This window comes from Lontra canadensis, unplaced genomic scaffold, assembly GCF_010015895.1.
Source record: "Lontra canadensis isolate GAN:19392208 unplaced genomic scaffold, GSC_riverotter_1.0 scaffold57, whole genome shotgun sequence".
Classification (NCBI taxonomy): domain Eukaryota; kingdom Metazoa; phylum Chordata; class Mammalia; order Carnivora; family Mustelidae; genus Lontra; species Lontra canadensis.
In genome coordinates, this window is record NW_022631051.1 from 5916666 (window position 1) to 5929477 (window position 12812).

Consider the following 12812-nt stretch of genomic DNA (forward strand, 5'->3'; position numbering starts at 1 on the left):
TGACGGAGAAGAAAGGACAGTCCTGCAAGACTTCCTTGACTGTCTCCAGCTTGAACCTCTTTTTATTTGCTGGTTAAGGAAGGATGGTCCATTCTGGGTGCTGCATATTTCTAGCTATGTTTCTGAGGGTGGGTGTCTGCCCAGGCAAATTATAGCATTTTCTGTACTGAGCAAGGCAGCTTCCTCTCGGCAATGTGCATTTCCTTTTTCAGACAGGGACACATCTGTTTTGGAGGGAGTTATAGACCCCTGCTTCGAGAACCGTTTTCAAGTACACATGGAAGAATGAACTCAGGGCTGAGGGTGAAGAACTACATGGGAGTTCGTGGAAACCCTCGCATTAGGAACTTGCAGGAGAAGGTGGGTTGCAAAGTCAACTGTTCCTTCTCATCCTCACATCTACGTTCTGGCTTCATTTCTGCGGCAATCCTAGAGTGTCCTATAATGATGGGACTGCTGGGGGACTTTGGAGTGCTCCCCCATAAAGGACCTCAGCTGACAGCATCCGCTTGGAGACGAGGAATGGAATCCTCAGGGACGCAACCACCCGTGGGGTCTCCCCCCACCCACGGGGAGATCCTGTTCTCCTTACACCCCGTGGGGCACTGCGGCCGGGAGGGACTGGCGAGGCAGATGCCGGAGGGAACTCAGCAGAGCGGGGTCCGGCCGCTGAGCCGGTCTGAGGGAGGAGGCACGCTGCCAGGAAAGCCGCAGGTCCCGGGGGAGGGGGTGGTTGCCCCGGGGTGGCTGACGCCGTTGCGGGGGGGGCGTTCCTGGGAGCTGGGGGCCGCCGAGGTTAGACCCGAAGCCCCGGGAGGAGCCGGCCGGCGGCCACGTGACCGACCGCGGCGGGGCCGGCGGCCCAGAAATAGCAGCAGCCGCGGTCCCGCCCGCGGGCTGCCGCGAGCGAAAGGCGGAGACTGGAGGACGCTGGCTGGGCGCGGGCGCGGCGCGGCCCCGGCCCTGGAGGATGCTGAGCCCCTGCCCGGTCCGGCCCCGAGCACATGATGGCGATACGGGAGCTCAAAGTGTGTCTTCTCGGGGTGAGTCCTGCGCCGCCATCCGCCAGGGACACCCCCGGCCGTGCGTCCCCCCGCCGTCCCCTGCGCACCCGCCGCGTCCGTGCGCCCCTCTTCCCAGCCCGGCGGCGGTCGGGGGCCAGCCTGCGCGGGAGCTGCTCGCTCGTTCACCGGCTGCCGCGTCTCCCGGGATCCGCGCTGGCCCTGCAGCGCTCGGGCCCGGCCGCGGGACCCTCGGCGGGGATAGGCGGAGGGGCCGCGGCTCCTGGCCGCCGCCGCCGCGGTCCCTCCGGCCTCCGAGGGCTTTCTCCTTCGCCTTTGATAATTTCCTTCCGGCGGAAACTTTAGGTTACTCAGCCCAGGCTCCAGATCCTTTCTGCCTCTCGGGGGGCAATTGGTTTATTCACTTTTTGGGGAGGTGGCGGGGAAGTGGGTGGGAAAGAAAGCCCAGCCAAAGGCGAGCGAACGCGAGGGGATGCCCTGGCTGGAAGGTGGAGGGTAAGTATTGGATTGCTTAGCGCCTCGGAAACTTCCGTGCTCCGGAGAAAGAAGGCAGGATGGGAAAGTCTCCCCGGAGCACCGCTTCCCCTCCCCAAGTGGGTCTTTCCGAGTCTGAGGAAATGGGAAAGAAGCCAAGAAACAGAAACAGATACCCCAGCCCCTCGCCTCGTCCGACCTGTCAGGGGATGCAGGACAGTCTCTGGAAACCAGCTGCAGAGAGCTCAGATAATATTATGGGTCATTTCCTTTTGGGTGCCCACATCAAATTCCAGAATTTGTTCTTTTGAAAGAGCTGGTTTTAAGCCGCGTTTCCAGCAGCCTTTGGCAAGGACTCCGGAGGGTACTGCCTCTGGCAAATCCGGTCTCCCAAGAAAACTATTTCCTACAAAAAGGGTAGCAAAAGGGGAAACCCATTGTTATTTACAAGAAATGCTAACTGGTCAGGAGAGATGGAGAGACTCCTATAATGAGGAAATAATTCCAGGTTAGGATTGAATTGTGCCAGACCAGCCAAGTGTCTGGGCTCCATCTAGGCCCTTCTGGAATCTCTGGACAGTGTTCTTGACTGCCTCCCGTCCCTGTCTTTTGCCAGAACTGTCATTTACACTAGATCGTCCCGTTCGGTTAGAATTCCAGAAGACCTGGCAAAGGCCCTCCCTTTGCTGTTAGCCTGGTCACAAACTCCCTGGTGTGCCCGCCCTCCTGGCTTGCTCAACCACAGCTGGGATCTGCAAAGGCTCCCGTCCTGGTCTTCCTCTGTGGACTTTTCTTAGTGTTGCCGGCGTGGGTTCCACTCTCAGCTAGGCTCTCCATCATAGTCCTGACATAAATTTCGGCCATCTTGTGTTTTACTTGGAAGGGGTCATTTCAGCCTCATGGAAGGCTTTCAGAGACTTGGAAGGAATGTCGTGTCCCAAGGAATCAAGAGCAACTTTGACGTGCATTGTGTGCATGGAGATTGGCCTCGGGAGTAAACAAAGTAGGAAATGTTTTGCCTCCTCGCCCCCTACATAGGTGGCACAGGCCCTACCCATCACATGAGTTATCTTCACTGCTCAGGGACGAGTCTCTGTATCCTTTTACAAGGAAACAGATCACTCACTGTGCAATTCTGGGCAAGGACTTCAGTTGACTCTTCTAGAAAATGGACATCATAACATCTTCCCTTTTAAGGCAGAGGATTATACCAGATGATCTGCTAAGATACGCGGTGCCATTTCCTGCTAACCTGTGATTCTAGGGAGACAATTAGTAAGGCTGGGAGATGAGATAGCTGGAGGAAGTCCCTTTGCTTCTTTTCTTTGATCTCTCAGAGCGAAGCACACTCTTTTAGTGGCTTCCTGGAGACAGTGCCTCACCCTTGTTTGCTGGGTCTTTACAGTGGCTCTGTTGGTAGGGGATTGGCTTGCGAGGAAAGAACTCTGCCAGAGTAAGAAGGTATTTCTGGGCAGAGGGAGGCTTGCCGGTTCACCCATGTAATACCGTATCCTCAGCCCTTGGTTTTTTTGAGTGGCTCCAGGTTTTTGTGTCGTTTAGGTCAGAGGGCCAATGACCTTGTTGCCCACACTGAGTAGAATTTCTTAAGTCCTGTTCTTGGGCCGGGCCTGTCCTGGGCAAGCTGTGAGTGATAGGGCTGTATTCTTAGCGGCTCATCATATTGGGGGGGCTTGTCTGAGTGAGATTGAGGGAGCGTTTGAGGGAGGTCAAAGCCACTTTAATCACCTTGGGTTAAAGGTGGGGTTTGCTCGATTTGAGAAAGAACCTTACGGGTCAGTGACTAAAAGAAGGGATCAAGGCCATGTCTGAATGGACCCTCAAAATTTTACCAGGAGTCCTGAGCTCCTTTGGTTCTCTCTGTTGGGAGGTCCAGTTTTCTGGATGAAGTCTTGCATGGGGCTAGCACTCAGCTTCCTGTTTTTCAGCCACTACCACATCTGCCTGAAGTCTCAGTATGACTGAGACCCTACAAGCCATGCCCTCTGTTCCTGTCACTTGTTTTCGGGCCCCTTTGAGAAGGTGATCGAGGATGTGGTCCTCCTAGCTTGAAGTCTGGCTGTCTCACTGGGGACTGTGAGGGACTGGTGTTTTTGTGCCTAGCTGTTTGCCCTGATCGCTCCATGGTTACCCGCAGGGATGCACTTCCTGTTTGTGGCACAAGGTTGTTGTAGCCCAGGGCAGTGCAGAATTTCATTCCTCTTCACTGTAGTCTGCAATTTCTGCTGCACGGTTGGAGGTTCCCAACAGGAGGGTCATTTGCAACAGGTGGAAACCAGAGGGAGCCAGAAGTGCTCCCAAGTAGAATCCACAGCAGTCTGTGGGACATTCTCCGAATGTTTTGTGCTCTTAGAAAAACCAAGGACTTCAGAGTTTTGGATTTATTTAGGCTACTTATTATAAATTCTTGGCTCTCATTATTTTCATGGGTGGACTTTCTCATGTCTTTTCTAGGCCTCTGTGAATGCCCTTTCCTGGGAGAAGGCAGGCCACCCGTGGAAGCCAGCCATGCAGGACAGGGTCACACACTGAGATAGGGTCCTTATTAAACACCTGGGACCCAGGAGTCTTGTTCTTGTCAATAAAGTGCCAATCATCCCACTTTGTAATCTGAACTAGTATTATGAAACACGTAGCTTAAAAACAACCCCCTTAAAAACAGCAAAGTATGTTACAAAAAAAAAAAAATAACAAAAACAATATCGAGGCAGCAGCTGTTCCAACCCCAAAGGTGGAAAGCTTCCCAGTATGCATTTTTAACACACAGCACCACGTGGCAACAAGGGGAGAGAGAGAGAGGGAGAGAAGGGAGAAGAGGAGAAGTAGGAGGAGGGGCGGTGGGGGAGGGGAGGAGAGGAACTTTCTTTTATTTTATTATTTCCTCTGGGTGTGTACACTTAAAAACTGCTTCCGGATGGAATCCCAAAGACATTTATATTTGGACTTCGGTTGTCTTGACGACAGTTTAGAGATTCTGCCACTTCCTCAACAGCTGAGTGGCAAGGTTAAAAGACAACCAGGGGTGTCCTGCTTCTGGTAAGGAGCTTGGGGACGCCTATCCTTCTGGCCTTTCTTAGAATCTGTGTGGTGGTTCTTCATGGAGCAGACCCCTGGGATGTGGTGTGACATCTGGACAGTGGAGACTTCAGAGGTGTGCAAGGCCTTCGCAGGAGGGGGCTGTGTGATCCCCAGAGGCTCTAGGACCTGAGGGTAAGACAGATTTCTGCTCACAGTAAGCAGATCAGTCAGAGCCGTGGAACCTCAGATGGGCTGCTTTGGGTGATAGGGAGCGTCCCGCTAGTATTCATAGGGTTATATGAATCTGTGCGGGACATTGTGGAAGGAAGGAGTGGGTGCGATGGGGGAGGATTGGGCCAGGCAGTCATCAGAATTGCTTTCCCAGTCTGAGAGTCTAACATGGTCGTTTTCAGTTGTTCCCAGAAACCAGCATTTCATGGGTGGGGGTTGCTGGGGGAGGGTGCAGACAGGCTAGAAACCTCATTTCTTTCTTTTTTTTCTTTTTTTCCTTTTAAAGATTTTATTTATTTCTTTGAGAGAGAGAGAGAGAGAGAATGAGCGGAGGGCACAGGGAGAGGGAGAATCAGAGTCCCTGCTGCACCCAGGACCCTGGGATCATGACCTGAGCCGGAGGCAGATGCTCCACTGACTGAGACACCCAGGCGCCCCAACCTAATTTCTTTCTTATCAAACTTGATTCCTCTGTTAAACTGGGCCCTTTGTGGGAAGTGTGGTTCAGGTTTGAAAATAAATATAAATGACACCGTGGGACGTGTTTCCAGGAGCACACAACACACAGTAACACGGAGCACCCAGGCCAGGCAGGTAGAACCCACCAGGCTCTGTTTGTTCCTCTTTTGTTCAGCGTCAGTGTGGCTGTGTTTCTCCCTCTGCTTCCAGAGCTCAGCTCGTGTCTGGGTATGCGTCGGAGTCGCTCGTAAAGCATTTTCAAACTTCTCATCGTCCCTCCCCGACCCTTGTCAGGCATGTGGCCCCTACACCTTCCCCTGGCCCAGTGTCCCTGTTCTCGTGAGTGTGAGTCTTTCAGGACTGCTCCAAGTCCATGGCCTTTAGAAAATACAAAACTTCGCGTTTTAAGATGCTAAGACATGAAAAGATTTTGAGCTCATGAATTAGAAAAGGTCTTCAGACTTGCGTCCAACAAGCGAGGCTACTTTTAGTGCTTGAATGTCTATGAAAATATTACACTTTAGTTTATCTTTTTTTTTTTAAGATTTGCTTATTTATTTTAAAGAGGGAGTGTGCGAGTGCATGGGAGCACGAAGAGTGAGGGGCAGAGGGAGAGAGAGAGAGAGAGAGAGAGAGAGAGACTCTCAAGCGGACTTCCTGCTGAGCCAGAGCTCAGGGGCTTCATCCCACGACCCTGAGATCATGACCTGGGCCGAAACCAAGAGTCGACAGCTCAGCCGCTCAACGGACTGAGCCACCCAGGTGCCCTTCATTTATTTTTGCTTTTATAATTTCTAATATGTGCTTGAACATGAAGAGGCATTCAAATACTCAACCAGTCACCGTTTATCTGGTGCTCCTTTCATGCCAGGAGCTGTGGGCGGCTGTAGGTAGACAGGACAGCCTCGATGATCCTTATCTTTTGAAGTAATCTGCCCTTCCTGGGATGGGGACAGATCAGCGGTGAACTAAGTGACATCGCTTGGATTCCTGTGACAGCACCTGCCACAGAGCCATGCATGGCAGAAGAGTAAGATGATGACGAATACTGACTGTCATCCATCTTATTAGAGGTAAGGACAGGTGAGGGACAGAAAATTTTTGCTGCTGGGCTATCTCTGCTGGAGACAGAAAACAGGGAAGACGGGGTTCTAGTTGCGGTTGGTGATGGAGAGGTTCCTGGTTGGGCAGGAAAGACAGGTGCATGCAAAGGAACTAGCATTCCCGGCCACAGGGATGAAGGTGAAGGGCGCTAGAGGTGTCACGTGGCTTAGTGGGAGCCGCGGAAGTGAAATTGAGCACAGAAGGGCTTGGGAATGAGCAATCTGGGAAAGCGTCTCCAAGAGGGAAGGGTTTGAACAGCCCCAGAGGACACCCAGGGCTTTGACAAGAATGGAGAGGTGGGTGTGGACCACCCTAGGCACTGGGGAGAGCAGGTGGGGCTCCAGATCTCACGGTATTTTCTGGAGTGTTGAGGTGGTTGGAGGGTGTGGTAGGCAGGGGGCACAGCCCTTCCACTCCCAGGCTGACCACCGTCCTGTTGACCCCACTATCTCCCTAGCATAGGGTCTTTTCATTTTTAACTCCCCCGTTCCCTTGTTTTATGTTGAAAAGTCTCAAACTCACAAAATGTCAGAAAGAGTAGTGCAACGAATGTGGGTCCTCACCTATATTCAGTGGGGGTGACATTTTGCCAGTCCTGCTTTATCTCTTTTTTCTCTAATGTATTAAATAATACTATTTCTCTTTCTTGAACCATCGGAAAGTCAGTTGTGGACATTATACCATTTAAAGCCCAAATACTTAAGTATGTATCTTTTCAGAGAAAAAAGACATTCTCCTGCACACCTGTAATATCCCCAGCATTGAACACAGATATAATGGTATCAAGAATATCGTTCATCATTCATCGTTCATATTTAGATTTTCCAATTGTCCCCCCATGTCCTTTATAGTTGTTTTAAAAAATCCACAGTAAGAGACCTTGAACTACATTTGCTTGTCATGTCTGTCATTTAAACCATTCCCCTCTTTTTCTTCTGCTACGAATCCAGACCCTTTGTCTTGTAGAAAGTCCCAAGATCTCCATTTGTCTGATTGTTACCTCCTTGCTTCTTCTGGGTTATGCATTTCGGTGAGGAGACACCCTCTCAAGGTGTCGAGATGCCTTATTTTTTAGGTGCTCATGTCCCTTGTGGAGCTTACTCCATCTTAGCAGAAGGTGGGAAAGCTGATCCTATGGCTGGTTAGAAGGCGGTCAGTGCTCTCTGTGGAGAAACAGACCTGACCCAGAGCTGGGGGAGGGACACAGGAGCTCTGGGTGATGGGGAGCACATAGGTAGGTTGGTGGGTGAGAGTGCTCAGTCTCCCTCGGAGACCAGCCCAGCCCTCTGCTTTACTCAGGGGTTGACTTTAGTTTTGCAGCTTCGGTCGCATGGCCTGACCACTGAGCTGCTGAGAGGCATGTAGCTCCTGAGGAAATAGCTGTCTTTCTTGTTGCCTCACTTTATCAGCAGAAATAAGGAAAAGAAAAGGAGAGATTTAACATCAGGGTCACTGAATGGGTTTCTCACTGTGGAATCTTCTGTTGCGGTGAATCTTTTTCGGACCTATTTCCTTGCTCCTGTGGCCTCAGACCTGCTCTACCTTCTCTGGAGGTCATGAATTCAGCTTCTGCTTGCTCAAGATTTAGCCCAGGCTGCTTTCAGTTCCCCCAGAGGCACCTGGGGGACCTGTGGGAGAGCAAAGCAGAACCCAGGGGAAATCACTTCCCTCCTATTTTCTCTACTTTGAACAAAATAGCAGAGAGCTGGATCCCTTTTTGTTGACAGTATTTGTTTTTCTAGAAGAAGAAGATACCTGCTTTATCCACTATCACTTCCTCTCTGCTCTCCTGGAGTGCCGGAGATCTTCTGACTGAGGTCTGCTGGTAGAAAGCATAGTCCGACTTTCCTGAAAGGGGAGAGAGAGAGGGAGAGGGAGTGGGAGGAGAGAAAGGAAGACAAGAAAAGGGGAGAAGGGCTGGGGGGAAGAAAGGGAGAGAAAGAGGGAAAGAGAGGGAGAGAGAGAGGAATGTGAGTGTACATGTGCCTGGAGACTGTCATGTAGAAGTTGCCCACTTGCCCTCTGCTGGCAAAGGGAAAGAGCAAAATGTTCCCATGGGGTTTTTGTTGGTTGGTTGGTTTGTTTGCTGGTCAAACCACTGGCCACGACATTTACACTTATGGTAAGCTTAATTAAGAAAGTCTTTTTTTTTTTTTTTTTAAGAAAAAAAAAAATAAAAGCCTAGCATCAATACTCCATACTTCATAGACTTATCTTTCATTTCAGGAGCTAAAATACTTTCTAATTTTTTTTTAAGATTTTATTTATTTATTTGACAGATAGAGATGACAAGTATGCAGAGAGGCAGGCAGAGACAGAGAGGAGGAAGCCGGTTCCCTGCTGAGCAGAGAGCCCTGTGTGGGGCTCGATCCTAGGTCCCTGAGATCATGACCTGAGCTGAAGGCAGAGGCTTAACCCACTGAGCCACCAAGGCGCTCCTTTCCTAAATTTTTTTTTTTTAAGATTTTATTTATTTATTTGACAGAGATCACAAGTAGGAAATCACAAGTAGGCAGAGAGGCAGGCAGAGAGAGAGGAAGGGAAGCAGGCTCCCTGCCAAGCAGAGAGCCCGATGCGGGGCTTGATCCCAGGACCCTGGGATCATGACCCGAGCCGAAGGCAGAGGCTTAACCCACTGAGCCACCCAGGCGCCCCCCTAAATTTTTTCATAATGATCTTCTGAAGCTATTTTTTTTGTTGTAAAGTAACACATGCTCATCTTAATTAAATTTCGAATCTAATTATGGGGAGGGGGCAATGACTGAGATGCTGATTTCCATTTGAGGCCACAAAGACTGAGGGATCCAGGACGATGCCTTCAGCCTTGTTTCTTTATAATGACATAGGATTGTACAAACTTGCCACAGTCTTGTTTCCTCTTGTTAACTGAAAATCCTGCAGGTATGAAGAAATCAGCCTACCTGCCTTCCTCAACGCCCTGGTTCCCCTTTTTGTAGCCCCTCTTCTCTTCCTGTCTTTGGTGTTACGTTTAGATGACCGCTCTTAATTTTCTGGTCAACATCAAGTTCACGGTCTTGCTCTACTGTTTTGTTGTTGTTGTTGTTGTTGTCGTCTCTGTTCTTTCTTGCCCCGCAGGATCATTTTCTTCCATCCGTTTAATTTGTTTTCTTATTCTCCCCACCTCTCATCGATGAATCATCAGACTGTCCTCCTTGAAAGAGGCATCGGGGCTTAGCTCTTAGAGGGGGTGTTTCTAGCCCCCTCATGGGCTTCCCCACTGCTGAGTGGGGGAGTGCGTGCTGAGCTGAGCCTGGTAACCTTCCTTCCTGATGCCAGTACAGACCAGAACCCCCAGCCAGGCTTACCCTTTGGAGAGTAACGCAGGACAACAGGGGTCTGTGTAAAGTGGATGAAGGTTTAACTGAGGGCTGCATGTGCCTTTAGAGAGGAATGGAGCTACTCACTGGGAGATGTGCTATGTGGCTGCTGGGCTGGGCTGTAGTGCGTAGAACAGTTTCCCAGAGAGGAGGGGACAATGTCCTTAGGTTTATAGTCCAGCCGTGTCCTTGTTGTGATGGGGCACACATGGGAATCAACCCCTGGTGACCCTGTGGGGTGTCACGTGATACTTCATTGCCCCGTGTTCCCAAGGAAGGGCTGGGGAGTTTGGGAGAGGTCAGGGAGGCCATGTGGGTGTCTGCTGCTGAACCACGTAGGCCCAGGGCAGAGGAGGGAAATGGGGAGGGAGTGAGTGGGAGAGGCGCTGCTTACATGGGCATTCACTGACAGGAAAAATTCCTAAAAAGACCCATTTATCCAAGTGGGGATCCCTGTGGGGGTGGGGCCTAATTTGCACTTAAATATGACTTACTCTTTCTCTTCCTTGGTTTATTTAATGAGTACGTGGTTGCTTGTGTCGGTCATTTAAAACCTGTAGAAGTTTGCTACAAGGCCAAGGAGACGTTTGACAGGGAGAGATTCCCTGTGGTTGTTACTGGTAATGACTGATAATTTGACACTAAAACTGGAAACTAATTTGGGTGAGACCTTGAGGGGTCCTTGAAACCGTGAAGGTTATGCCTACAGGACACAAGCCCGCTGGAAGGGCTCATCAGGATGCTATGTTCTTATCCCTGCGTGTCACTGTTTGGTCTCCTTGTGACTGCTCTGGCTTCCCCAGAGCTCTCAAAGCTAGTCTTTCTCAAAATGGGGTTTTGGAAAGTTGTGGGTCTGGCATTCTGCCCCACAGGGTCCGTAGTTTTTTGTGCCTGTTTGTTTTCGAGGCTGTTCTTTAAAAAGGAAAGAAAATTACCTCCTGGATCTTCAGGGTGATTGCTGTGTGACAAAAGTGCGTCAACTTCAATGCCCGTAAGAACTGGCTCATTGGACAAGAGCCCAGGCAGAGTTCAGACAGAAATAACGCAGGGGGCCACGTGAAGACCCAGTGATCCTGTGGCACGTCCCGGATTTTTACCAGACACTGTGCCAGGGCGTGGGCATACAGCGGGTGACAAATCAGACCCACAGTCCTGACCTCGTGGAGCCGACATTGCAGCAAGAGTGATCACTGCTCTTAAAGGCCGAGTACTGGGGATGTCTGTGGCGGAGAGAAAGTTGGGGGCAGGGAAGGGCAGGGAATGGGGTGGGAGCGCTGTTGGAGGTTTGGGGCAGAAGAGTAGCAATGGTCTGACCATTCATTTAGGCAGATGGCTCCAGCAGCTGTGGAGGGTAGACCACAGGCAGGGGAACTGGTGGAAGGCCAGGGCACTGTGATTTCCACCACAGTGTAGCAGCCTAGGCTGTGAGTGGGGTTCTGCTTTGGCTGTTTGAAGGTAGAAGTGAATACTTTGCTGACAGATCATGTATGGAGTGGGAGGGAACCATACCGTCACACGGTACAACAAGCTGACCTTCGATTTCTCCCCAGCCCTGGGCTATTTCAGTTTAGCAGAGCAACACGATACATCACAGCAGACTGATATTCATCTGAATGTTGTTGGTTTTGTATTTCACTTTGCATTTAATTAATACATTTTTGTTTATAGTTTCAGAATATCATAAACAGTTTGTGTGTCCTTTAATCATTTGCATTTATTTACACTGTCATTAATATCTACATTGGGATCCATGGATGGGATTGCTTTTCCCCTTAAAAAAAGCCTATGGAGGCTTAAAAGAGCCTGAGAAACACTGCTCTAACCATTAAGGTTGTCCTTGGGTTAATGGCGCTCTTGTCCCTCATGAAGTGTCTGATGTTGGCAGGACCGTGGGAAAGGAGGCTGTATTCTAGAAATCAGGGTCCGCTGCAATGTGGAGGTACGTTCTTAGCAATGCCAAGTGCTGGCCCAGGATGCTATTCCCAGAGGAGTATGCCTCAACTGTACAGTCTTGCTACTTTTTCTGGTGTGATGCAGCTCATGGACAGCCTTGGAAATCCGAGACCCTCCCATAGGGATACCTGGATTCTGTTGTGTATGTGGCCAAAGAATGCATTAGGCTTTTAAAAGAATGTTCTTCTTATAAAAGCATTATTCATATAAGCTTGAGAATCACAAGCTCAGATTTATAGATCTTCCAGAATAATTCAGTTTAAAAGGAGCTAGTAATAAATAGGGTTTATAGATTTTTTTTTCTGGTGTATAGATTTTAAAAAGAAAGATCCCTGTTTAATTAATTAATTATTAGTTTATTTTTTAAAGATTTTATTTATTTATTTGAGACAGAGAGAGGGACAGCAAGAGAGGGAACACAAGTAGTGCGAGTGGGAGAGGGAGAAGCAGGCTTCCTGCTGAGCAAAGAGCCCAAAGCGGGACTCGATCCCAGCACCGGCCAAAGGCAATTGCTTAATGACTAAACCACGCAGACACCCCGAAAGATCTCTATTTAAACAGATGAGTTGTATTATTTGTAGACCTCCTCATAGGTTAATCTTAGTAACATAACCTAATCTGTACTGTTGCACAATAAAAATGGAAATATTTAAAAAATATTGTTGTTAAAAGTTTGGCTGTATGATTTACTGATTTGAGTGCGTTGCTGCTGTTAATGTGAATCGGGTTACTGCACATTTCACTTCTGTCAGCCCCGCGCTTCTGACTTGTGAATCACCACTGTTGTGTCACTGCTAACTAGATGTGCACATCTTTGTTCTTGTTTTCCAGCAACATAGTTACGGACACTCTGCCTGTGTCTTCAGACATCTTTGGCTTCTTCCTCAGAAGCACTACAATGATTTCTAATTGCCTCCACCCCTAACCCAGTGGGGTCCTTGATAGTTGGTTGGGAAAGATCGGTGCACAGTCCTGGAACTGAAACTAAAACGTACCCCGTTCTTCCCCGATCAACAGGGCGCTTCTGAATGCCTTTGATTAAGAAGGGTGTCGCTGCATGGATGAGCTTGAACTCAGGCTAGTGTGTGAGTATCTCCGTAATCCTAACAGCGGACCTGTGCTGAGTCTGACTCGTGCGCCAGGCACTGTCTGAGTGTGTCAGTTACCACCGCTGTTAACAAGCCATCCACCCCGA

General features: G+C 49.7%; 1 protein-coding gene across 2 annotated transcripts in view; it reads left to right on the plus strand.

Moving 5' to 3' along the window:
* The first annotated feature begins 270 nt into the window (after positions 1-270).
* The window catches only part of RAB31 (RAB31, member RAS oncogene family), a 129751-nt gene continuing 117209 nt past the window's right edge, over positions 271-12812 (plus strand). The window contains exon 1 of one of the 2 annotated variants that reach the window (XM_032875761.1): positions 271-360. In XM_032875761.1, coding sequence (XP_032731652.1) covers positions 286-360 — 75 coding nt within the window. In that variant the 5' untranslated portion in view covers positions 271-285. Of the gene's footprint in view, positions 361-842; positions 1044-12812 lie in introns of those variants that run through there. The other variant, XM_032875762.1, reaches the window with a different exon arrangement.